The following is a 24,415-nucleotide window of genomic DNA, read 5'->3' as shown; positions in this document are numbered from 1 at the left end:
CTGAAGCAGAGGTTGCAGTGTGATGAGATTGCACCACTGCACCCCAGCCTGGGTGACAGAGCCAGACTTTGTCTCAAAAAAAAAAAAAAAGTATTATTTTAAATCAGAATAATAAGTCCTTTCTCTAGTCCTCACCTTTGGGTTCTGAAACAATACCTTTTTTTTTTTTTGAGACCGAGTCTCACTCTGTTGCCAGGCTGGAGTGCAATGGCACAATCTCAGCTGACTGCAACCTCCGCCTCCCGGATTCAAGCAATTCTCCTGCCTCAGCCTCCTGAGTAGCTGGGATTACAGACATGTGCCACCACGCCTGGCTAATTTTGTATTTTTACTAAAGACGGGGTTTCACCATGTTGGTCAGGTTGGTCCCGACCTCAGGTGATCCACCTGCCTCAGCCTCCCAAAGTGCTTGGATTACAGGCTTGAGCCACTGTGCCTGGCAATAGCCTGAGTTCTGATCCCAAACTCACAAGGCCAACTCCCAGGTACAAGAAGGAAAAGATGATCTGAAAGACTAGCGAACAATTTTTTTTTTTTAAACTTGATTATTTTGGGGTGCTAGGTTAGAAGTGGGTTTACTTTGTGAGTAAATGTCTCTCTGATGTTTGTTTTCTTTTCTTTCTTTTTTTTTTTTTTTGGAGACAGAGTCTCGGTCTGTCACCCAGGCTGGAGTGCAGTGGTGCAATCTCGGCTCACTGCAACCTCCACGTCCTGGGTTCAAGTGATCCTCCCACCTTAGCCTCCTGAGTAGCTAGGATTACAGGCATGAGCCACTGCACCCGGCCAATTTTTGTATTTTTAGTAGTGACAGGGTTTCTCCATGTTGGCCAGGCTGGTCCCGAACTCCTGACCTCAAAGTGATCCTCCCACCTCGGCCTCCCAAAGTGCTGGGATTACAGGCGTGAGTCACTGAACCCAGCCCTGAAAAATAAAAGATTTTTAAAATAAAAAAGTGAGGAAGGATGTATAGTCACCCAGCAGCACAGTCCCTGGGCTCTGTCTTTGACAATGATAAACATCGGGAAGGCAACAGGCCCCAGTCCTTTGGAAACAGGGCTCAGGAGCAGGACACCAGGGTTGGAGGCTGGCTGTGGAATTCATTAGCCCATGAGAACCTCTGGGTGCCTCCTGTCCTCTAACCTAACCCCAACCCTAATGTCATCCTCATCACATAGGTTGCTAGGAAAATTCGACATGTGTGAAGTGTTTACAGTGGTGTCTGTCACACAGTAAATCCCCAATTGAGTGGAAATGACACTTTGCTTTCTCTGGTCCCCCCCACCTCTCCCCACAGCCCCTCAACTAGGAGAGGATGACAAGGGGAAATCACCCCCCACCTCTGAAACAGGCCCCAGGAAGGGGTCTCTGAGGCACAGCCAGTAATCCCACAAAGGGAAGCCTGGAGAGCCTCTGTCACGCCCTAGTCAGACCATTCCTCACTCCCAGAAGGGAGAGAGGAGAGTTTGTTTCCCCTGGGAACCAGGAGCCCAACTCCAGGGCCCGGCCTCGTCCATCTGGGGCTAACACCGACTCCATCCTCCACTGTCACCCAGGCCTGGCCTCCCATCAATTTCTGACTCCTCCCACCATGATTTTCCCAGGCTCCATGAGCAAGAGCCCATCACCCTCCACATCAGAGAGATAAGCCTGTCACTGGGCAGTCACACCTAGGGACTCATGTGCGGTGGGGCCTCCTACATGAGTGGTCACTTACAGGACTTGGGGGAACCGTGGCACCTGTCCAGGAGAAGTTTAAATGAAGCAGCATGAGAGCTTGAAAGCAGAGCGGCAGGTCTCCACCACGACGTGGCCCCAGGATACATGTGAAGGTGGAGGTGGGTGGATGTCATGTCCAGAAACCTCTGCTCCCCAGTGGAGCACTGGGGTTGGAAGTTGAGGCTGCATCTCTTGTTAGGGTCATGGGGCCACCATGCAAAGACAGGGTTTGCTAGGATTTCAAACGGCAGAGCTCCTGATAGTCGTGACTGCGCAGCCCTGGGTTCCTCAGTCAGAAAGCATGCACTGCTTCCGGTCACCTTTGTGTGGCTTCCTGTGGGTCTGCCTCTCCAGACTCGGCTTTCTTACCTCACTTTTCATGTTCTCAAAAGCAGTCTCTCACACCAGCGTCTTCCCGTGCCAACGAGGAGAGAGCTCTGCACTGCACCCCTTGGATGAGGAGGTGTGCTCAGGAGCCCCCTTCTACCAGCCCTGCTGGGTGGCTCCCACCCCTGCCTCTGTGTCCTGCAGGGCTGGGCCTTGCCTCCTCAGTGATCCTATCGCCTGCATTCCAGTCGTGCTGCTAATTCCCTCCACCAGGGTGGTTTGCGCACAGGCCCCTCCCTGGGTCCACCTGTGCAGACTCAGTGCTGCCTCTGGGCTGGCCATACCACCTGGGGCTGCCAGTACAGGACAGCTTCCCCAAAGCACTGGGGCTTGCCAGGCCTTCTGTGACCCACCCAAGATTCCCTGATAAGTGGCTGGACTCAGCCAGGTATCCTTAGTCCCACTCAGCCCCACCTTGGAACCTTGCTCTCAGCCCCTACATGTCCTGTTTCAAAGGCCCTGGAAGACATGTGGACCTCATTTTTACACCTCTGGGGCCCTGCACAAATCTCTGACCCCAGCCCACAAGGCAGGTGACCCTAAGTCTAGGATACATCATACTTCTCAAGGATGTGGCCCACCCTGAGACGTGGAGGAAGGGTGCATCATTGGAGACAGCTGCCCAGCCCAGGCCCTGGCCTCAGATTGGGAGCTGCCACCTGGCGGGGACTCCGTTGTTCTCTGGCCTTTGCTGGAGGCAGAGGCTAGAAGTGGGCTCAGTTCCTTCTCCTGGGCTGTCAAGGGGCAGGTCTGCAGGATGGGCACCAGGCAGAAGTGGCACTTCACACCCCTGCCCGGGGTGCTACAGGGACATTGCCAGGGAGGTCTTCCTGGAGGGGAGTTTGGGCGTGCTAAAGAACTTGGATTTGCACACATGGTGTTTGTCTCCCACATGCACTATGCAGGGCTTCTCGAGACATACTTCTTCATGGAATTTCACAGGATATTTCCCGGGAGGAGGGGGGCCCATGGGGTGAGCGGAGGATTTTACTGGGATGGGTCGAAGGAATTGCTACATTTTCTACCATAGAGAGCACTCACTGGGTGAGATGAGGTCTCAATGAGTGGCGAGCCCTAGGGGTCACTCTAGGTTAAAGGAAGTCATGGGTACCTGAGGCACCAGGACTTCTAGGGCCCCCGTGCAAGTGGTGGAAATGGAAAGGTCTTCTGTTATAACACTATGGTGTCTCACGGTGCATGGGTCTCTCTGTGGGGCTTGCTGGAGTGGGAGCCATAAGAGACAGTTGGGCGGCAGGAACTCAGGGACTGGGAAGCTTGCTGGGAGTGGGCATCCAGGGAAAGTCAGCAATCCAAGGGATTACCCACCCCCAGACCCAAGGACGATGGATCACAAGACTACCGAGGAGTGGGTGGTGGGGCGAGTTTAATTCATAAAGAAGACTCCTGATCGGAAAGGGGCCTAACAGCCTGCCCTTGGAGAGAAGTCCTTCCTTGAGGATAAGGCCTCCCAGGGGAGGAGGTGCTGGGGGCCAGTGTTAGGCTTCAGGCCATCCCTGGAGGCCGGTCCTGTGCTCAGCAAGTAGTGGCAGAGCCTGCGGAGAGTGGCGGGCAGGCCATCAGACAGTCCTTACACAGACACCCCCTCAGCCCACAGAAGCCCATCTCACCTGGAGTGATGAGTGGGATGGCTTTCTCAGGTACAGGACTAGAGAAAGGACCACATCAGAGTAGTATCAGGTTAGCCTGGAGGACCTTCTCCCCTACATCCCAGACTCTTGCTGCCCGGCCCCAGGAGTGCACCTCCTTGTTCTCCTTCCATGGTCACTTCCCACAATACCGAGGTCAGAGCTTTCCCTGACTGGGGCCCTTCAGGGTTCACTATCTGAATAACAAAGCCAGCTGCAAGCCCAGCGAGTGGCCAGGACGCTGTCCACTCTCCAGGTCAGGACTGTCCCCCCATAGTTCTGCCCCGAAAGAGGAGCGTGCCATAGGGTCAGGCTCACCTGTGCTGCTTCTGGCTGCTCTTGCATTTGCATTTGCCACCTGGGAGAGAGAGAGGGGTCAGCGCCAGGGTCACTGCTGGAATGAGAGCACTCTCTCTTTCTGCCCCACCCTGTCCTCCAGCCCCACCCTGTCCTCCAGCCCCACCTGTCCTGCCACTCACTCAGAACTGTCGCAATCCCAGCAATGGCCAGGAGCCCTCCGCAGATCAGTCCGCTCAGCTGCAGGTTTTTCCAGTCTGGGGTGGGTACAGACAGTGAGCTTGCACCAGCCTGGGGCCTCACTCATTCATTCAAAAGACATTCGTGAGCCCCTGCTTGTGCCAGCCGCTGCCATATACATAAAGACAAGCCAGCAACAGAGGCATCATTCTGTGTCTGGTGTGGAAACACTAAGAAGAAAAAAAGTGAGGCTGGGTGCGGTGGCTCACACCTGTAATCCCAGCACTTTGGGAGGCCGAGGCGGGCAGATCACCTGAGGTGAGAAGTTCGAGACCAGTGTGACCAATATGGTGAAACCCCATCTCTACTAAAAATACAAAAGTTAGCTAGGCGTGGCGGCGGGCGCCTGTAGTCCCAGCTACTCGGGAGGCTGAGACAGGAGAATTGCTTGAACCCGGCAGGTGGAGGTTGCAGTGAGCCAAGATCATACCACTGTACTCGAGCCTGGGCGACAGAGTCAGAATCTGTCTCAAAAAAAAAAAAAAAAAAGAAGTGGACGTGCGCAAAGAAGGGGCTTTGAAGGATGATCAAGGAAAGCTGTCCTGGAGCTGAGGCCCAGGGGAGAGGAGGAGAGGAGGACCGCCTGAGGGCTGGGGACTAGGGAACGGGAGGGTGAGGGTAAGTGAAGGCAAGAGGGTAGGGGTGATTTATCGGGGGGCCTAACCGCCCAGGCACCAGCCCTTCTCCAGGAGGGTTCCTAAGCATCCTGTGGCCACCCTCCTCTTGTTGGAGCGACGCTCTCACAGAGACCAAGTTTAATCCCCCATCCCACTTTGTCTACACTAGGTCCACACCACCCCTCACCAACTTGTCTGGCAAAGAGGTCCAGGATAGGCAAGGGTAGGGTGCGTGTGGGAATATCGGCTCTTACCATAGTAGAAGGGATCGTCTTTATTGGCTAGAAAAAGTGGGGCAAAAAGGCTTCAGAACCAGAACCAGGAGACAGGATGTGGGTGTCAGAGGGGAGATGTGGGCAGAGTGGGCAGGCTGTTTGGGGGCCTCACTCACCAAATGGGTCGTTGGCTTCCAAGGCAGTCAGGCCTGTGTGGGAGGAGCAGAGAAAATGGGGGGGAATTCATGACACCGGTGTCCAAGTGAGCCAGACAGCAGGACCTCAGCCCGGAGGTTGTCGGGTGACCCTGGAGCCACCAGTTCCCTTCCTCACGCCTTCCCCAGCCCCACACAGCCTCAGGGTTTGGCCCCGCCCAAGCCCTGCTGTCCCAGGCTTCCTGATGCTCCTGTGTGCGTGCTGACTGGGATGGTTTATGTCTCTGCCCCCTGAAGAAACAGGGAGTGCTTGTCTTTTTTTTGAGTTGGAACCTCTCTCTGTCACCCAGGCTGGAGTGCAATGATGCAATCCTAGCTCACTGCAACCTCGACCTCCCAGACTCAAGTGATCCTCCCACCTTGGCCTCCCAAAGCACTGGGATTACAGGCCTGAGCCACTGTGCCACCCTGCTTTTGTCTTCAAGCCACAGGTGGTTAATGTTTTCCATGGTTCAATTCCTCTGGAGCTATTAGGACCTTTTTGCAATATTCTCATCCTACTTGTACTGTCATTTCCTTCATGTTTCTCTCTAAATTGGCAGTTTAAATAAAGCATGCTGATTGAACACCAGACTCCCTTTGGGAGATGTTGTCTGGCTTTTGCTGCCTTTGTGGGTGGGGTGAATGCAAGAGGGTCCCAGGAGACTGGGAGGACTCACCTGCCAGTAGGAGAAGGGCCAGGGTCACTCTCTCCATGTCACAGTTCGAGGGGCAGGGCTGCAGGGGGAGAGGCACTGGGGCTGGGATCTGCAGCCCACGGATCTGCTCCAGGCTCACAGCTCACTTGGTCAGCTAGAGGGGGCAGGGGCAGGCAGAGCCCCGTGGTGAAAGTAGGTGTACAAACCCCAAGGATACACTTGCTCGTGGGGCGATCTTGGGAAAGTAACTACTTTCTGTCTTCCCATCTAGAGATGGTGATGGCCTGGGGAAGTTGTGTGGATTGAGTAAGCACAAGCTAAGAGCTCAAAACTGTGCCTGCACAGAGTAAGTGCTGTAGAAGGTGTTGTTAAAATCCATGCGACAAACCCACCCCCTACTCCTCCCCATGAGGAAGACACTATTATTGTCTCTATTTCAGAGGAGAAAAAAAAAATGGAGCTTAGAGAGGTGTAATCAGATGCCCAGGGTCAGGTGGCTGCTATTCTAAGTCAGGGTCTGGAGCCTGCCTTCCTAACCCCACACAAAGGGCATTGTTATCAGGCCCCAGGCTATTGTTCCCAAAGGTCTGGGCCTGGGGTGGCCAGAGTCCAGCACCCTCAGTCTGAATTCCCAGAGAGCCTCCACAAAAGCAAGGGTGCAGAGCAGGGAGGGAGCGCTGAGTCCTGGGATGAGGCGACTGCAGCAGCCAGGACCTCCCCTGCCAGCCCTGGCAGGGGACCCTGCTCCAGCAGACCCAGATTCTGCTCTCAGAGTATAGACCTCCTGTGGTATGACATTTCTCCCTCAGGTTGGAAGTAGCCAGGACCCCATTTACTTGTCCTTGGGGAGGCTGAGTCTTTGAGCGCAGGCCCCCTCCCAGCCCTCTGCATATTGTTAGCCTAGTGTGGTCAAGTTTTCAATACTGAAGCCATTGTCATCATCTGCTGTACCCAGCTCTGGCCTCCTGATGAGATCACAGATCCAGGGCCAGCTGTCTGGGCTGGGTCCCTTCTCAGCAACTTACCAACTGTGTGACTCTGCAGGTTCCTCACTGCTCCTTCACCAGTGTCCTGTAAAAGGAGGATCATCAGAATAGTAGCAACCTCATAACGTTATAGCGATGGAATTACGTGAACTACTATTTGTCAAGCCTAAGAACTATGCCTAGCACACAGTAAGCACTAAAAACCTGTTACAATAAATACATCCATAGGCTGGGCGCAGTGGCTCACACTTATAATCCCAGCACTTTGGAAGGCTGAGGCGGGTGGATCACCTGAGGTCAGGAGTTCAAGATCAGCCTGGCCAACATGGCAAAAACCCATCTATACTAAAAATACAAAAATTAGCTGAGTGTGGTGACAGGCACCTGTATTCCCAGCTACTTGGGAAGCTGAGGCAGGAGAATCACTTGAACCTGGAAGGTGGAGGTTGCAGTGAGCCGAGATCGTGCCACTGCACTCCAGCCTGGGCAACAGAGTGAGACTCCATCTCAAAATAAATAAATAAATACATCCATAAATAAACACACGGTCCTTCTGCAGCGGGAGGGAGGCACTGGAAGGACAGACTGTTAGGCATTGCTTCTGAACATTGGTTCTTGGGCTAGGAGCAGTCTCCAAAGCTGGCTTCCCCCAGCCTTCACTGGTCTCTCTACCTTCACCAACCTGGAGTTCCTGGAATACGAGGGTCTCAACTCTAGGCCACATTTTTTGTTTTGTGATTATTATTATTATTACTATTTTTTTTTTTTTGAGACAGGGTCTTGCTCTGTTACCCAGTGGCGTGATCTCAGCTCACTGCAGCCTTGAACTCTCTTGGCTCAGGTGATCTCCTCACCTGAGTATCTCAAGCAGTTGGGACCAGAGGTGCACCCCACCAGCTCATATATTCTTTAGCCAAGGGCTGGCTTCTGTTTCCTCCAGCCCCCAACCCACCATCCATATGACAGTGGGTGCAAAGCAGGAGGCCTTCAAGCGGCTGCTGCAGCCATATCTGTCCTCAGACCCCTCAACAGGCTCCTCATTACTCAGAATTCTTGGGCACCCACCCCCTTCACCCAGCAGCCCCAAAGTGGACGCCTGCTCACCTGCGAGGTCACCTTGGCGAGGGCTCACCTGAGCTGGCAGCGCAGAGAACGGATCTGAGGAGGCTGTTGGGCAGGTGGGTCGGCTCTTTAAACCCTGCAGCCACGCCCAGGGCTCCATGACGCAGGCTGGAGGGAACTGGTCAGGCTCCCTGCCACACCCAGGGCTGTTGGGGAGGGGCGGGCTGGGCCGAAGACCCTCTTTTGGCTTCTTTTTTTTTTTTTTTTTTCTTTTTTTGAGACGGAGTCTCACTCTGTCACCTGGGCTGGAGTGCAGTGGTGCAATCTCAGCTCACTGCAACCTCTGCCTCCCGGGTTCAAGCAATTCTCCTGCCTCAGGCTCTCGAGTAGCTGGGACTACAGGTGCATGCCACCACACCTGGCTAATTTTTTTTGTATTTTAGTAGAGACGGGGTTTCAACGTGTTGCCCAGTCTGGTCTCGAACTCCTGAGCTCAGGCAATCCGCCCACCTCGGCCTCCCAAAGTGCTAGGATTACAGGCGTGAGCCACCGCGCCCAGCCTTTCTTTTGGCTTCTTTAGCTCACCCAGATCCTAAAAGAGGGACCTGGAGGGTGCTGGGCAGGGTGTTTCTGGGCTCTTGTGCCAGCTGTGGGGGTTCTGGGACCTCTGTGTGGGGGTGTCCTGGGTACCACGGAGGATACCAGGAGCCAGGCACTGACCTTGAGGCTCCCTGTGCTCAGCGGTGCCATGCCACTGCTGTCACTTGGGCTGGGTGTCTACTGAAGGGAGGCTGGTGGCTGATAGGCACCCCCGGGGGTGGCTCACCCTCTGACAGGGCCCTGACACCCACTTAGCCTCCCACAGGTGAGGGATGGGGCCAGGAGGAGGATAGACACCCCCGGCTGAGAAGTGGGCTGCCTCCCTCTGCGGACCTCAGGCCTGCCTTGTTGCTGGGGGCCAAACTCACCCCACACAGGCGTGTGGAGGACCCCAGTCCTCCCTAGTCTGCTGTTTACCCCTCCTTAATTCTTTTCCAAATGAGGGACACTTGTCCCTGTCCAGAAAGTAAGGGGGGATGGCTGACAAGGGATGGAGGTCTCTGGGCTGGGAGGGCTGGGGAGGGCAATGACGGTTTAGTTGGTTGGTTTGTTTATTTATTTATTTATTTTTGAGCTGGAATCTCACTCTGTCGCCCAAGCTGGAGTGCAGTGGCTCGATCTTGGCACACCACAACCTCCACCTCCCAGGTTCAAGCAATTCTGTCTCAGCCTCCCGAGTAGCTGGGATTACGGGCACACACCACTGTGCCCAGCTAATTTTTGTATTTTTAGTAGAGATGGGATTTCGCTATGTTGAGCAGGCTGGTCTCGAACTCCTGACCTCAGGCGATCCACCCGCCTCAGCCTCCCAAAGTGCTGGGATTACAGGCGTGAGACACTATGTCTGGCCCAGACATACTTTTAAGTGGAAAAAAAGTATAGGGCAGTCTGAATAGGATGCTGTCACTTGTGTAAAAATATAAAATATTGGTTGGGAAAGGCAGCTCACGCCTGTAATCCCAGCACTTTGGGAGGCTGAGGTGGGCCTGTGTCTGTGTGCATGCTGCATGGGGCTTAGCACAGAGGAGGCGTCCAGGTGTTTCCTCAGCCAGCTGTTTACTTGAGCTCATTGCATATATGACTGCACTTAGCCCTCACAGAAGTCCTTGGAGGTTCATACTCTCATTAGCCTGTCAATCTACAATAGTCAAACAGATTAGATTTTAGTTTTAAAGGAGTTTATTTAAGTGTAAAGGTTAAGGATGGCCTGCTCAGGAAGTAAGGACTGTAAAAAATGGAAGTCATGGCTGGGGGCGGTGGCTCACACTTGTGATCCTAGCACTTTGGGAGGCTGAGGCGGGCAGAACATGAGATCAGCAGTTCAAGACCAGCCTGGCCAACATGGTGAAACCCCGTCTCTACTAAAAATACAAAAATTAGCCGGGCGTGGTGGCACGCTCCTGTAGTCCCAGCTACTTGGGAAACTGAGGCAGGAGAATCGCTTGAACCTGGGAGGTGGAGGTTGCAGTGAGCTGAGATCGTGCCACTGCACTCCAGCCTCAGCGACAGAGTGAGACTCCATCCTAAAAAAGAAAAAAAGAGAAGAATGGAAGTCAGAGTTTTAAAGTCTCGGTGGGGTGTCGGGGTTAAATCCTGACACTCTGGGAGGCCAAGGTGGGCGTGGGCAGATCACTTGAGCCCAGGAGTTTGAGACCAGTCTGGGCAACATAGCGAGACCCCATCTCTACAAAAAAATACAACAAACAGCCTGGTGTGGTGGCACACACCTATACTCCAGCAGAGGTGGGAGGATCGCTTCAGCATGGGAGGTCAAGGCTGCAGTGAGCCCAGAAAGCACCACTGCACTCCAGCCTGGGCGACAGAGGGAGACCCTGTCTCACAATAAATAAGTAAAATGTAGAAGTTTGGGATCATTTATTTTATTTTTATTTTTTTGAGACAGAGTCTCATTCTGTTGCCCAAGCTAGAGTGCAGTGGCACGATCTCGGCTCACTATAACCGCCGCCTTTTGGGTTTAAGTGATTCTTGTGCCTCAGCCTCCTGAGTAACTGAGATTACAGGCCCGAGCCTCCATGCCCAGGTAATTTTTTGTATTTTTAGTAAAGACAGGGTTTCACTACGTTGACCAGGCTGGTCTCAAACTCCTGACTTCAAGTGATCCACCTGCCTCGGACTCCGAAAGTGCTGGGATTACAATCATGAGCCAGCGTGCCTGGCCTGGGATAGTTTATATAGACACAGTTTAGGAACGTTTAATAGGATTTTAACTGTTTTTTAAATCTTTTTTGAGACAGGGTCGCCCTCTGTCGCCCAGGCTGAAGTACAATGATACAGTCATGGCTCTCTGCAGCCTCGACCTTCTGGGCACAAGCAATTCTCCTGCCTCACCCTCCTGAGTAGCTGGGACTACAAGTGCACACCACCACGCCAGGCTAACTTTTGTATTTTTTTTTGGTAGAGACAGAGTTTTGCCATGTTGCCCAGGCTGGTCTCAAACTTCTGGGCTCTAGCGATTCACTTGCCTTGGCTGCCTAAAGTGTTGGGATTACAGATGTGAGCCACCCACTGCCCCTGGCTGAATTTTAACTTTTTAAAATGTAAGGTTTAATGTATAGTTATAATGATCCGGGCCAAGTGTGGTGGCTCACGTCTGTAATCCTAGCACTTTTGGAGGCCGAGGCAGGTGGATTGCCTGAGGTCAGGAGTTCGAGACCAGCCTGACCAACAATGGAGAAACCCCGTCTCTACTAAAAATACAAAATTAGCCGGGTGTGGTGGCGCATGCCTGTAATCCCAGCTACTTGGGAGGCTGAAGCAGGAGAATTGCTTGAACCTAGGAGAGAGGGGTTGCAGTGAGACAAGATTGCGCCATTGCACTCCAGCCTGGGCAACAAGAGTGAAACTCCATCTCATAAAAAAAAAAGATCTGATCAGTTGAGGTAGTCTTTCTTTAGGAGGAAGGTCTATTTAACACTTTATTTATTTATTTAAAATTTAAATATTTGTATATAAAATGAAGGGTGAGTCAGGCTGGGGGTGGTAGCTCACGCCTGTAATCCCAGCACATTGGGAGGCCGAGGTGGGAGGATCACGAGGTCAGGAGTTTGAGACCAGCCTGGCCAACATAGTGAAACCCCGTCTTTACTAAAAAATACAAAAAATTAGCTGGGCGTGGTGGCAGGAGCCTGTAATCCCAGCTATTCAGAAGGCTGAGGCAGGAGAATTGCTTGAAGCTGGTGGGTGGAGGTTGCAGTGAGCCGAGATCATGCCATTGCACTCCAGTCCGGGGAACAATGCGAGACTCCATCTCAAAAAAAAAAAAAAAAAAAAGTGAAGGTTAGGTCTCACTATGTTGCCCAGGCTGATCTTGAACTCTTGGTCTCAAGTGATCCTCTTGTCTTGGCCTCCCAAAGTGCTGGAATTATAGTGGTGAGCCACTCCTCTCACCCAATTTATTCATTTTTTAAATTAAAACATATGGAATCAGCCTGGACAACATGGTAAAACCCTATCTCTACCAAAAATAGAAAAAATTAGCCAGGTGTGGTGGCGCACACCTGTGGTCCCAGCTACTTGGGAGGCTGAGGCAGGAGGATAGCGTGAGCCTAGGAGGCAGAGGCTGCAGTGAGCTGAGATCTCGCCACTGTACTCCAGCCTGAGTGACAGGGTGAAACCCTGTGTGTGTGTGCGTGTGTGTGTGTGTGTATATATATATATATGGGATGACATATATATATGGGATGAGATATATATATATGGGATGATATATATATATGGGATGATATATATATATGGGATGATATATATATATGGGATGATATATATATGGGATGATATATATATATGGGATTATATATATATATATGGGATTATATATATATATATGGGATATTCAGGAGATCGAGACTATCCTGGCTAACACGGTGAAACCCCGTCTCCACTAAAAATACAAAAAATTAGCTGGGCGTGGTGGCGGGCGCCTGTAGTCCCAGCTACTCGGGAGGCTGAGGCAGGAGAACAGCGTGAACCCAGGAGGCGGAGCTTGCAGTGAGCTCAGATCGCGCCACTGCGCTCCAACCTGGGCGACAGAGCGAGACTCCGTCTCAAAAAAAAAAGTAGACTTGTGAAATGTTATGTGATTCAGATCATAGTCACATCTCTCTTAAAGCTTAAAGTGTTTTAGGTGTTGTAAACTTTATTTTCACAATCCTCACTTTAAGGGTGAGAAAACTGAGGAAGAGAAAGGTTGAGTGACTTGCCCCATGTCACATGTAGGGTGGATGGTGAGGTCAGGACCCCAGCCTGGTGGCTGGATGGCGACACCCTCACTGCCTAGGGCAGCCGCCTCACTGTGCTTTTTTTTTTTTTTTTTTTTTGAGATGGAGTCTCGCTCTGTTGCCCAGGCTAGAGTGCAGTGGCATGATCTTGACTCACTGAAACCTCCACCTCCCGGGTTCAAGCGATTCTCCTGCCTCAGCCTCCAGAGTAGCTGGGACTACAGGCGCATGCCACCACGCCGGGTTAATTTTTGTAATTTTAGTAGAGACTGGGTTTCACCATATTGGTCAAGCTGGTCTCAAACTCCTGACCTCAGGTGATCCACCCGAAAGTGCTGGGATTACAGGCATGAGCCACTGCACCCAGGCTTACTGTGCTTTTTATGGTGTGGCCTCTCTGGGTGCCACGGTCTCCTGGAGGGCAGATCTTGGCCTGCCTGACCCCGTGTTTCCTGGCCTCTGCCTCCCACTCTTTCTCTGCTGGTCTCTGGGCGTGTGTCCCCCAGCCATTCTCTATGCAGGAAGTAGAATGTAGTGACTCTGCAGTAACTGAGCAGAGTTTAAACTTGGGGCCCGTCCCCAAGCCAGGTGACATTGGAGAAGGTTTCTACCTCCTTGGGTCTCGGTTTCATTTATTAAAGGAGACTAGTGAAAGCATTGTTTTGAGGACTTGATGTCCTGAGCCAGCTCCCTTGCCATGGTGGTTTCTCTGAGGGTGGTGTCACTGCAGCAGGGTATATTTTCTCCCACTTTCTGTCTGGGTCTCCCAGGTCTTTTTTTTTTATTTTTATTTTTGAGACGGAGTCTCGCTCTGTCACCCAGGCTGGAGTGCAATGGCGTGATCTCGGCTCACTGCAACCTCCTCGTCTAGGGTTCAAGCGATTCTCCTGCCTCAGCCTCCTGAGTAGCTGGGACTACAGGCGCCCACAACCACGCCTGGCTAATTTTTGTATTTTTAGTAGAGATGGGGTTTCACCATATTGGCAAGGCTGGTCTCAAACTCCTGACCTTGTGATCCACCCGCCTTGGCCTCCCAAAGTGCTGGGATTACAGGTGTAAGCCACTGCACCCGGTCTTTTTTTTTTTTTTCGAGAGAGGGTCTTGTGGTCACCTAGGCTGGTGTGTAGTGGTGCTATCATGGTTCACTGTAACCTTGACCTGCCAGGCTCAAGTGATCGTCTCACCTCAGCCTCCCAAGTAGCTGGGACTACAGGCATGCGCCAACACACCCAACCAATATTTTAAATTTTTGTAGAATCAGGGCCTCCCTATGTTGCCCAGGCTGGTCTTGAACTCCTGGTCTTAAGTGATCCTCCCAATTCAGCCTCCCAAAGTGCTAGGATGACAGGCGTGAGCCACTGGGTGTGGCTTTACTGGGTCTTTTAAAATCTCAGTCTGTGTGTGTGTGTGTGTATGGGTGTGCGCGTGCACGCACACTTGCACGTGAACGCGTACAGCACTCCTCAAAATAGACCATCTCAGCCTTCTACTGATGCCTGTGACGTTCAGTCCATCTTGGAAAATAGAAATCTCAGGTTATGTTCCCACTGTGTGCCAGGTAAGATACTTGCCACTTCCCTTTTACTTTATATCTGGGTGCATTCCAGTCTTTATTACCTTTCCTCAGGGAAATTAATACCTTCATGGACACATCTATTTTCTTCATAGAGCAACAGGGAAAAGCTCATTGAGTAGAGGAGGCCAGGTGGCAGGGAGGAGTCCCAGTTGCGAAATGCTCATCTTCAGGTGTCACCCTGGGCCACAGACCTCCCTTCCTCTGCACCAGGTCCTTTGTATCCTTTGCAGTGCTGGAGCCAGAGAGAAAAGATAAGTTGAAGCTGGATCCTATAATTTTCTCTCTTTGAAATGTCTTGATATCTCCGAACTTTGACCTGCACCCACCCAGCTGAGGCTCAGGCAAAGTGGTGTTGTTTTTCATTTACCCTTCCAGTCTCATCACCCAAGGTTTGATTTCCTGTAGGTTTCAGTGCCTCTCACCCAGCTTTCCCATATTTGTACTACATAAGAAGTCCAATTCCAATGCATTGCTCCAGGAGTTTTGGTAAGAAACGCATGTCTAGGAAGCAGGGCAAGAAACTTCCTGAACACAGCCTTCATTGCCAGTCCCACCCTCAGGAATCACACCATGAGAGAGTTCATCCAAACACTCCTAATGGATGAAAAAACACTTTTTTTTTTGAGACGGGGTTTCACTCTGTCACCCAAGCTGGTGTGCAGTGGCACAATCACGGCTCATTGCAGCCTCCACCTTCCAGGCTCAAGTGATTCTCTTGCCTTGGCCTCCTAAAGTGTTGGGATTACAGGTGTGAGTCACCACCCCCAGCCAACACTTTTTTTTTTTTTTTTTTTTTGAGACAGAGTTTCTCTTCTTTGCCCAGGCTGGAGTGCAATGGGTGCGATCTCGGCTCACTGCAACCTCTGCCTCCCGGGTTCAAGCAATTCTCCTGTCTCATTCTCCCAAGTAGCTGGGATTACAGGCACGTGCCAGCATGCCTGACTAATTTTTGTATTTTTAGTAGAGACAACAGGGTTTCATCATGTTGGCCAGGCTGGTCTTGAACTCCTGACCTCAAGTGATCCGCCCGCCTTGGCCTCCCAAAGTGCTGGCGTAAGCCACCGCGCCTGGCCCAGCCAACACTTCTTAATATCCAAAACTTTTAAAGCTTTCTACACCATTCTGTAGTCATTTATTTATAAATACTGGGTTTAATACCTAAGAAGATACGTTCATTAACCCAGGGACTGACTTTGCATCACTTCCAGTGTAAACGGTGTTGCTGCAGATTGAGTGTGTGGCCAGAAATTGGGGGCCTCTCAGAGGGCACACAGCTAAGGCATGGTACACACCGTGGATGAGGTGATGTACCATTGTGCTTGCAGAAGGTACACTCAAAGACCTAGATTCCCAATTTCTGGGTCTCTCCAAGCCTCAACTTGTCCCCTGCCTTGGATGGGTATCAATAACACCTGGCTGAGGTGAAGTTTTCTTTCCACCTGTTAAAGGTTATAATACCTCACAGCAATAGGAATAGGAATGGTAGATCCCTGAAGAGGGCAGAAGTTGTTGCGCGGTGGGGATGGGGGCAGGCGAAAATGCTAGGGCCTTCTAGAGAAGTGCATCTGAGGTTCCTTTTGGAGAACTTCCAAAGCAAAGGTGGCTTTTGGGACTTACAGGACCCCTTTCCTGTGAATGCCTGCTTTCTTGAGACTTAGTCCCCCGCTTAGCCTGATGGGCCAGAACTCAGCTGAGAAGGCTGGAAACTTGGGCGGAGCACGCTGCCCTGTGCTCGCTACCAGGGCACAGTGTGACCTTAGCAAGACATTTCTCTTCTCTGGAACAGTTTCCCTCTGGGGTCCCTCTCATGGTGGCTCCCTTTCTCCTAGGCTACCGATCTTACCATGTGTGTCTCAGGGCGCTTCCCAACTACAGTAACAGCTCTTGTAAACTGAGCAGTCACTCAACTTAGCCCTGTCTTCTGAGTACATGCAGCATAATCAGATTCAAAGTAGACTCAGCCACGGTTCCCACTTTACGGATGAGCAAACAGGCAGAAAGAGGTAAATCGGAGGCGCACGCAGCAAGTTAACAGCCTGGATTTGACTCCAAAGCTTGTGCTGTGAATGGTGCTTCTGAATCTTGAGGTTAACGAGCTTTCTTCACAACCTGTCCTGGGAGGGATTAATTCCACAAATGTGTACTGAAGGCTGAGCGTGGACCACCCCCTGCCCCTTGCTGCCTGTGCGTGGTCATCTTTTTTTTTTTGAGATGGAGTCTTGCTCTGTTGTTGTCAGGCTGGAGTGCAGAGGCGCAATCTCGGCTCACTGCAACTTCCGCCTCCCAGGTTCAAGAGATTCTCCTGCTTCAGCCTCCCAAGCAGCAGGGGCTACAGGCGCGTGCCACCACGCCCGGCTAATTTTTAGTAGAGACGGGGTTTCACCATGTTGGCCAGGATGGTTCTCGATCTCTTGACTTGGTGGTCCACCCGCGTCGTCCTCCCAAAGTGCTGGGATTACAGGCGCAAGCCACCGCACCCAGCTTTAGACTGTCTGTTTTGAGGCAGAGGAGGAAGTCCGAGGTCCCTTGCCCCGAGGCCTTTCCCAGCTGTCTCCACGAGGACTACTGGACTCCCGCCTGGCCCCCCACCCTGTGAGTGTCCCCTGCTCTTCCCGTCTCTCCGCAGATTCCTCGGGCCCACGGATGTGGAGCCCACTCCCTTGGAGGGCCCTGGGGCGGGAAGGCAGCCGACTCCGCTCACCTCCTGCCTGTGCTAGGCAGGCGAGCAGCGTCAGGCGCGGCTGCTGTCCTGGGCTCAGCCTTAGGCTGACTCCCGCGTGTAGGGCAGAGATGGGACAGGGCCCTTAGCGCACGGGGCTCTGGGCCCTAAGGACAAGGCGGCACGGAAATGGGGCGGAGATCTCCCCGGCAGCGACGACCCTCGGGACTCTAGAAGTTAGGCCCGCTTGGCCGCCAGAAACGACCCCACGGCCTCTAGGAGACCTTCCCGCAAGGGGCCGCGAGAGAGCCAGAGGAAGGAGGACTGCGCTGGCCGCCAGCCAATCAGCACCAAGGAATGTCGACGAGGCGGGCTCGCGGGAGAAACCGCCAGTGAGGCGAGGGCCCAGGAGGTGTGGGCGGGGCTTTTCTCTGCAGAAGTGGTCCCGACCCCCTTCGCGTGGATTGGCTGCTCCCACTCACCTGCAAGCCCCTGCTCTACCGCGCTTGCGCAGTCGTTTCTCGTGTAACGCGCGTCTCGGGTTACTTCTTTGCTTGAGTCTCAGTCCATTTGTTTACCCGTATGTGCTGCGCTATGTCGTGATGGTGGCGGTCTTCGGTAACGGGGACCTTGGAGGCTGGGAGGGATAACTGGACGTGAAGGGCCGGCACTGGGGGCGAGCTCAGGGCGGGCAGGGCGGAGGGATGGGCGCGAAGAGTGAGGCCTGCAACCCCGTAGGGGGCCCGGGACCCTGGGGAGTTTCCTGCTGGGGTGAGACAGTTGTTAGGTTTGCATTTCAGAACGTTCTGGTAGGGGCTGTGTAGCAGGGTGAGAATGAAGACCTGTGAAAGAAGAGAAGCCGCAAGGGTTCAAGATGGTAGGCAAAGTCATTTGTCATCAACCTTTGCTCGTTCCGCACCTGGGAGAACGCGAGTGTTTTCCTCCTGCTGCACAGGTCACCTCTTAGCCCCCTGTTGCAGCTCCTACTCATGCTTCTCCTATACCAGACTTCTTAGCTCTTGGGCACCTCCCTTTCATTTCCTGCAGGCACTTCACAGTCAACAACTGTTAAACTTTTCCGTTCCCCCACCATCTCTGACCTTTCAGTATTTCCCGTCTCAGGTCGGTCTCTTTCCCACGTGGTCCCACAGGGCACCACTAAACACAGTCATATGGAGATATCTGCTGAAATATGTGCCAGCTCCTCAGGATATGACCCCCTCAAGGACATGGACAGTGGTCCAAAGTCACCGCGCTCAGCATACAGTCTGACTCCACCAAAGGGAAGTTAGGCAACTCGGTTCCCTGTCCCCCCCGCCCCCACAGTGAGAGCCCATCCTTCTAGTTCTTCCATATCTCACGTATTCAATCTTTTCTCTCCATCCTAATTCTCATCCTCTCCCAAGGACCACTGTGAGCCATTTCCACTCTGTCCAATTCAACAATTGCCTCACCTGGGAAGCCACCTTTCCTGTTCACCTGCCTCCCCTCCGGGAGGCCCACCTTTCCCAAACCCCACATCACAGGTATGGGTGTATCTGTCTTGACCACTCACCTCCCTTTTCTCCCAGGGCTGTGATTTCAGGTCACTCAGCTTTCTGTTCCCAGAGACCTTGGCACATGGATGGAATTCATTGTGGGAAATGGATGGATGTGTGAATTAACTATTGAGTAAAATGATTGATAAATCGCTTGAGTAGAAAGGGCGCCATGGCTCACGCCTGTAATCCTAGCACTGGGAGGCCTAGGCAGGTGGATCCCTTGAACCCAGGAGTTGGAGACCAGCCTGGGCAAAATGGCAAGACCCCGTCTCAATAAAAATAAATAAATTGGCCAGGCGCGGTGGCTCACGCCTGTAATCCCAGCACTTTGGGAGGCTGAGGATGGTGGATCATGAGGTCAAGAAACCGAGACCATCCTGGCCAACATGGTGAAACCCCGTCTCTACTAAAAATACAAAAACTAGCTGGGCTTGGTGGCGTGCCTGTAGTCCCAGCTCCTCGGGAGGCTGAGGCAGGAGAATTGCTTGAACCCGGGAGGCGGAGGTTGCAGTTAGCTGAGATCGCGCCACTGCACTCCAGCCTGGCAACAGAGCGAGACTCTGTCTCAAAAATAAATAAATAAATAAATAAATAAATAAATAAAATAACTGAGTAATATTTGGGTGGATGGATACACTTTTGGATGGATAATTAGGTCTTAACCCCCTCAGCAGGCTCTGAGATTTGGCCGCTCCCTTCTGGAAACTCACCTCTCTGACCTCTCTCCTTAGCTGGAGACCACCAGGCCCACTGCCTGCCTCCTGTCTCCACATGCATGTCTCATAGTTTGCTGAAACTTGACATTTCTTGAAATAAATACTTGGTTTCCTCTTTAAACCACCCCGCCTACTCTCTATGCTCCATCCAAGTGGTAAAGCCGAAGGCCTGAGCATCATCCTAGACTTTATTTGCCTCCAAATCCCCATAACCAATCAAACGATTCTTGTCCATTCTGCCTCCTAAACAGCTCTGTGACTCACCCCTTTCTGTCCTCCTGTGACACACATAAAGTGCAGTACAAGCTTTGTCATTCTAGGCCCCGTTTGAATCCCTTCTTGGGCAGTCTCTCTCAGCCCTCTCTTGCTGAACCTTAGAAGCTCCTGCTATTTCGTTTCTGGGCCACTCTCCTATTCCCGTATTTATGTAATAAAGTAGTCTTTGAATGTTTGCTCTCATTTCTGAAAAACCACATATCCATTCCACAGTTTTATGTTGCTAAAGTTTCTTATCATAAGCGCAAATAGTTGCAAAAGATACAATTTCTGGTATGTTTTAATATTTATATTTTTAAGTAAAATGGCTAAATGAGTCGTAATATATCTAGTGGAATCTGAACACCATACATACTATTTTTTTTTTGAGATGGAGTTTCGCTCTTGTTGCACCATACTATTTTTATTCCAAATCTCCATTTGAAGATTTACTTAACTCTTGTTTAATATTGGTTACTCCATACCGCCCCCTCCTTTTTTTTTTTTTTTGGCCTGAGTTGAGTCTGTTTCCTTCCTCTGTCACCCACCGAACTTAACCTAAGTAATATATTTTTATTCTTGGAAGTCTTTTTTTGAGACTGAGTCTTGCTCTGTCGCCCAGGCTGGAGTACAGTGGTGCAATCTCGGCTGACTACAACCTCCACCTCCCTGGCTCAAGCAATTCCCCTGCCCTGCTTCAGCCTCCCGAATAGCCGAACATCACCATGTCCGGCTAATTTTTTTGTATTTTTAGTAGAGACGGGGTTTCACCATGTTGGCCAGACTGGTCTCAAACTCCTGACTTCAGCCAATCTGCCTATCTCGGCCTCCCAAAGTGCTGGGATTACAGGCGTAAGCCACCGTGCCCGGCCATTCTTGGAAGTCTTTTACTGGCCACATGTTGAAACACTCATCTTCCTTTCTGTGTCTCCCTGGCACATCACCTGACGTCTGCAGTCACTGAGAGCCTGTTCCCTGGCATATTGTTTTCCACATACAGGTTGAGCATCCCTAATCCAAAAATCTAAAATTTGTCTGGGCGTGGTGGCTCACACCTGTAATCCCAGCACTTTGGGAGGTCAAGGTGGGTGGATCCCTTCAGCTCAGGAGTTTGAGACCAGCCTGGGCAACATGGTGAAACCCCATCTCTACAAAAAATATAAAAATTAGCCAGGTGTGGTGGTGCACACCTGTGGTCCCAGCTAGTCGAAAGGCCAAGGTGAGAGGATCCCTTGAGCCCAGCAGATCAGGCTTCGTTGAGCTGTAATTGTGCCACTGCACTCCAGCCTAGGTAACAGAGTGAGACCCTGTCTCAAAAAAAAAAAAAAAAAAAAAAAAAAAAATCCGAAATCCAAAAATGCTCCAAAATCCAAAACTTTTTGAGCACCAGCATGACGCCACAGATGGAAAATTCCATACCTGGCTTCATGTGACAGGCCATATTAAAAAGTCAAAACTTTGTTTCATACACAAAATTATTTGAAATATATAAGATCTGCTGGGTGTGGTGGCTCACACCTGTAATCCCAGCACTTTGAGAGGCCGAGGAGGGCAGATCACGAGGTCAGGAGATCGAGACCATCCTAGCTAACATGGTGAAACCCCGTCTCTACTAAAAATGCAAAAACAAAATTAGCCGGGTATGGTGGTGGGCCCCTGTAGTCCCAGCTACTCGGGAGGCTGAGGCAGGAGATCAGCGTGAACTCGGGAGGTGGAGCTTGCAGTAAGCCGAGATTGCGCCACTGCACTCCTCCTGGGCGACAGAGGGAGTCTCCGTCTCAAAAAAATATATATATATATTTTTATATATATATATATATAAAATCATCTTCAGGCTATGTGTATAAGGTGTATATGAAACATAAATTATTTAGATGTGGGTCCCATTCCCAAGATATCTCATTATGTATATGCAAATATTCCAAAATCCAAAAAATTCCACAATCAGAAATATCTCTGGTCCCAAGCATTTTTTTTTTTGAGACAGAGTCTTGCTGTGTTGCCCAGGCTGGAGTACAGTGGCATGATCTCAGTTCAGTGCAAACTCTTCCTCCTAGGTTCAAGTGATTCTCCTGCCTCAGCCTCCCTTATCTTGGAATTACAGGAGTCTACCACCACGCCTGGCTAATTTTTGTATTTTTAGTAGAGATGGGGTTTCACTATGTTGGCCAGGCTGCTGGTCTTGAACTCCTGACCTCAAGTGCTCGGCCTGCCTTAGCCTCCCAAAGTGCTGGGATTACAGGCATGAACCACTGCGGTGGGCCCATTTTCTTTCTTTTTTTCTTTTTTTTTTGAGACGGAGTTTTGCTCAGTTGCCCAGGCTGGAGTGCAATGGCGCTATCTCGGCTCACCACAACCTCCGCCTCCCAGTTCAAGTGATTCTCCTGCCTCAGCCTCCTGAGTAGCTGGGACTACAGGTGCCTGCCACTGCGCCCAGCTAAGTTTTTGTATTTTTAGGAGAGATGGGGTTTCACCGTGGTCTCGATCTCCTGACCTTGTGATCCGCCCGCCTCGGCCTCCCGAAGTGCTGAGATTACAGGCGTGAGCCACCATGCCCGGCTAATTGTGTATTTTTAGTAGAGATGGGGTTTCTCCATGTTGGTCAGGCTGGTCTCGAACTCCTGACCTCAGGTGGATCTCCTGCCTTGGCCTCCCAAAATGCTGGAATTACAGGCATGAGCCACCGTGCCTGACCCCATTTTCTTTTTTTAATACAGAATCTCACTCTGTCACCCAGGCTGGAGTACAGTGGTGCAATCTCAGCTCACTGCAACTTCTGCCTTCGGAACTCATCCTCCCACCTTAGTCTCCTGAGTAGCTGGGACTACAGGTATGTACCACCACACCCAGCTAATTTTTTTTTTTTTTTTTTTTTTGAGACGGAGTCTCGCTCTGTCACCCAGGCTGGAGTGCAGTGGCACAGTCTCGGCTCACTGCAACCTCCGCCTCCCAGGTTCACGCCGTTCTCCTGCCTCAGCCTCCCGAGTAGCTGGGACTACAGGCGCCTGCCACCAAGCCCGGCTAATTTCGTTTTTGTATTGGGTTTCACCGTATTAGCCAGGATGGTCTTGATGTCCTGATCTCGTGATCCGCCCGCCTCAGCCTCCCAAAGTGCTGGGATTACAGGCATGAGCCACCGCACCCAGCCAGCTAATTTTTTTTTTTGAGATGGAGTTTTGCTCAGTCGCCCAGGCTGGAGTGCAATGGTGCGATCTCAACTCACTGCAACCTCCACCTCCTGGGTTCAATCAGTTCTCCCACCTCAGCCTCCCGAGTAGCTGGGATTACAGGCACCTGCCATCATGCCTGGCTAATTTTTTGTATTTTTAGTAGAGAGGGGGTTTCACCATGTTGGCCAGGCTGGTCTTGAACTCCTGACCTCAGGTGATCCACTTTGGTCCTCGGCCTCCCAAAGTGCTGGGATTACAGGCGTGAGCCACTGTGCCCAGCCTAATTTTTGCATTTTTAGTAGAGATGGGGTTTCACCATGTTGAAACTGCCTAGGCAAAATTTTAACTGAGACAATGAAAGAGATCTAACTTAACCGACTCCTTGCTTCTAACTGCCAAGCTGCCTTTGTTCATTCCTGGATGTGGGCTGAACTAACTTTGGGAAAAACTTAGTTTGTAGTTTGTTTGTTTGTTTATTTATTTATTGAGATGAAGTTTCACTCTTTTGCCCAGGCTGGAGTTCAGTGGCAGGACCTAGGTGAGATCTCGGGTCACCACAACCTCTGCCTCCTGGGTTCAAGGGATTCTCCTGCCTTAGCAATCTCGGAGTAGATGAGATTACAGGCGCCCACCACCACACCCAGCTAATTTTTTTGTATTTTTAGTAGAGACGGGGTTTCACCATGTTGGTCAGGCTGGTCTCGAACTCATGACCTCAGGTAATCCACCTGCCTCCTAAAGTGCTGGGAGGTGAGCCACCTCGCCAGGATTGTTTGCAGTTTATAGTTTAAACAAAGATGGTAACAGCCCTTTCTCAAAGCAGACCTCCTTCTTGCCTGGGGACTAGGCTAACATTAGCCACAGAATTAGAAATCATGGTTTAGGAGTCATGCAGCTGGAGGCTACAAGATTCTGACCCTCCCTAAACTGCTCCTAAGATCAGTGCTTGAGGTATTTTACAGACCTGCACTTGTGGATCACCTGGCACCACCCAGATCAATAAACTGGCTTGTCTGACATTGTGTTCCACGCCCAGGAACTGACTCAGTGCTAGAAGACAGCTTCTACTCCCTATGATTTCATCTCTGACCAATCAGCACTCCTGGCTCACTGGCTCCCCCTCTACCCACCAAGTTATCCTTAAAAACTCTGATCCCCGAATGCTCAGAGAGACTGATTTGAGTAATGATAAGACTCCAGCCTCCCACACAGCTGGCTTTGCATGAATTACTCTTTCTCTATTGCAGTTCTCTGTCTTGATGAATTGGCTCTGTCTACGCAGCGGGCAAGGTGAACCCCTTGGACAGTTACAGTGTTGGCCCAGATTACTTGAGGTTAGGAGTGCAAGACCAGCCTGGCCAACAGGGTGTGTGTGTGTGTGACTATGCCCGGTTAATTCTGGTATTTTTAGTGGAGACTGGGCCACCTGCCTCAGCCTCCCAAAGTGCTGGGATTACAGGCATCAGCCACTGTGCCTGGCTCTTTTTTTTTTTTTTTTTTTTTTTTTTTTGAGACGGAGTTTCGCTCTTGTTGCTTAGGCTGGAGTGCAGTGATCTCGGCTCACTGCAGCCTCCGCCTCCTGGGTTTAAGGTATTCTCCTGCCTTAGCCTCCTGAGTAGCTGGGATGACAGGCATGTGCCA

General features: G+C 51.3%; 2 protein-coding genes across 13 annotated transcripts in view; one reads left to right on the top strand and one right to left on the bottom strand.

The window, feature by feature from the left end:
• Positions 1-3,467: 3,467 nt before the first annotated feature.
• On the bottom strand, positions 3,468-17,413 carry FXYD4 (FXYD domain containing ion transport regulator 4). 12 transcript variants are annotated; one of them, XM_054523267.2, is made up of 10 exons: positions 17,135-17,413; positions 14,475-14,665; positions 6,997-7,042; positions 5,993-6,125; positions 5,295-5,327; positions 5,158-5,184; positions 4,229-4,303; positions 4,068-4,107; positions 3,732-3,769; positions 3,482-3,656 (listed from the first exon to the last, which is right to left on the bottom strand). In XM_054523267.2, exons 4-10 carry the CDS (start codon positions 6,027-6,029, stop codon positions 3,637-3,639), a joined length of 270 nt encoding a protein of 89 aa, XP_054379242.1. In that variant the 5' UTR covers positions 6,030-6,125; positions 6,997-7,042; positions 14,475-14,665; positions 17,135-17,413; the 3' UTR covers positions 3,482-3,636. The 12 variants fall into 12 exon arrangements, with proteins under 12 accessions (XP_054379241.1, XP_063583604.1, XP_054379246.1 ...); XM_063727534.1 differs by lacking the exon at positions 5,993-6,125 and having other exon boundaries at positions 3,470-3,656; positions 14,497-14,665; positions 16,277-17,413; XM_054523259.2 differs by lacking the exon at positions 5,993-6,125 and having other exon boundaries at positions 14,497-14,665; positions 15,892-17,413.
• Positions 17,414-17,611: 198 nt separating this feature from the next.
• Positions 17,612-24,415, top strand: part of LOC129048447 (uncharacterized) — a 39,324-nt gene continuing 32,520 nt past the window's right edge. Inside the window, exon 1 of the transcript XR_010141500.1 lies at positions 17,612-17,710. The gene's annotated coding sequence lies outside the window, so the exon portion shown is untranslated. The remainder of the gene's footprint in view (positions 17,711-24,415) is intronic.

Source organism: Pongo abelii, chromosome 8 (genome assembly GCF_028885655.2).
Source record: "Pongo abelii isolate AG06213 chromosome 8, NHGRI_mPonAbe1-v2.0_pri, whole genome shotgun sequence".
Classification (NCBI taxonomy): Eukaryota; Metazoa; Chordata; class Mammalia; order Primates; family Hominidae; genus Pongo; species Pongo abelii.
This window is presented reverse-complemented; position numbering and strand designations above follow the sequence as displayed.

Bases quoted from the DNA above. Each gene is read 5' to 3' on its own strand.
- FXYD4 (XM_063727534.1), bottom strand. From the start codon at position 14,523: ATGAAGAAAATAGATGTGTCCATGAAG. The intron at 4,304-5,157 runs GTAAGAGCCGAT...TACCCACCCCAG, and splicing joins AGACGATCCCTTCTACTATG to ACTGGAAAAACCTGCAGCTG. The intron at 4,108-4,228 runs GTGAGTGGCAGG...TCTCTCTCCCAG, and splicing joins TGGGATTGCGACAGTTCTGA to GTGGCAAATGCAAATGCAAG.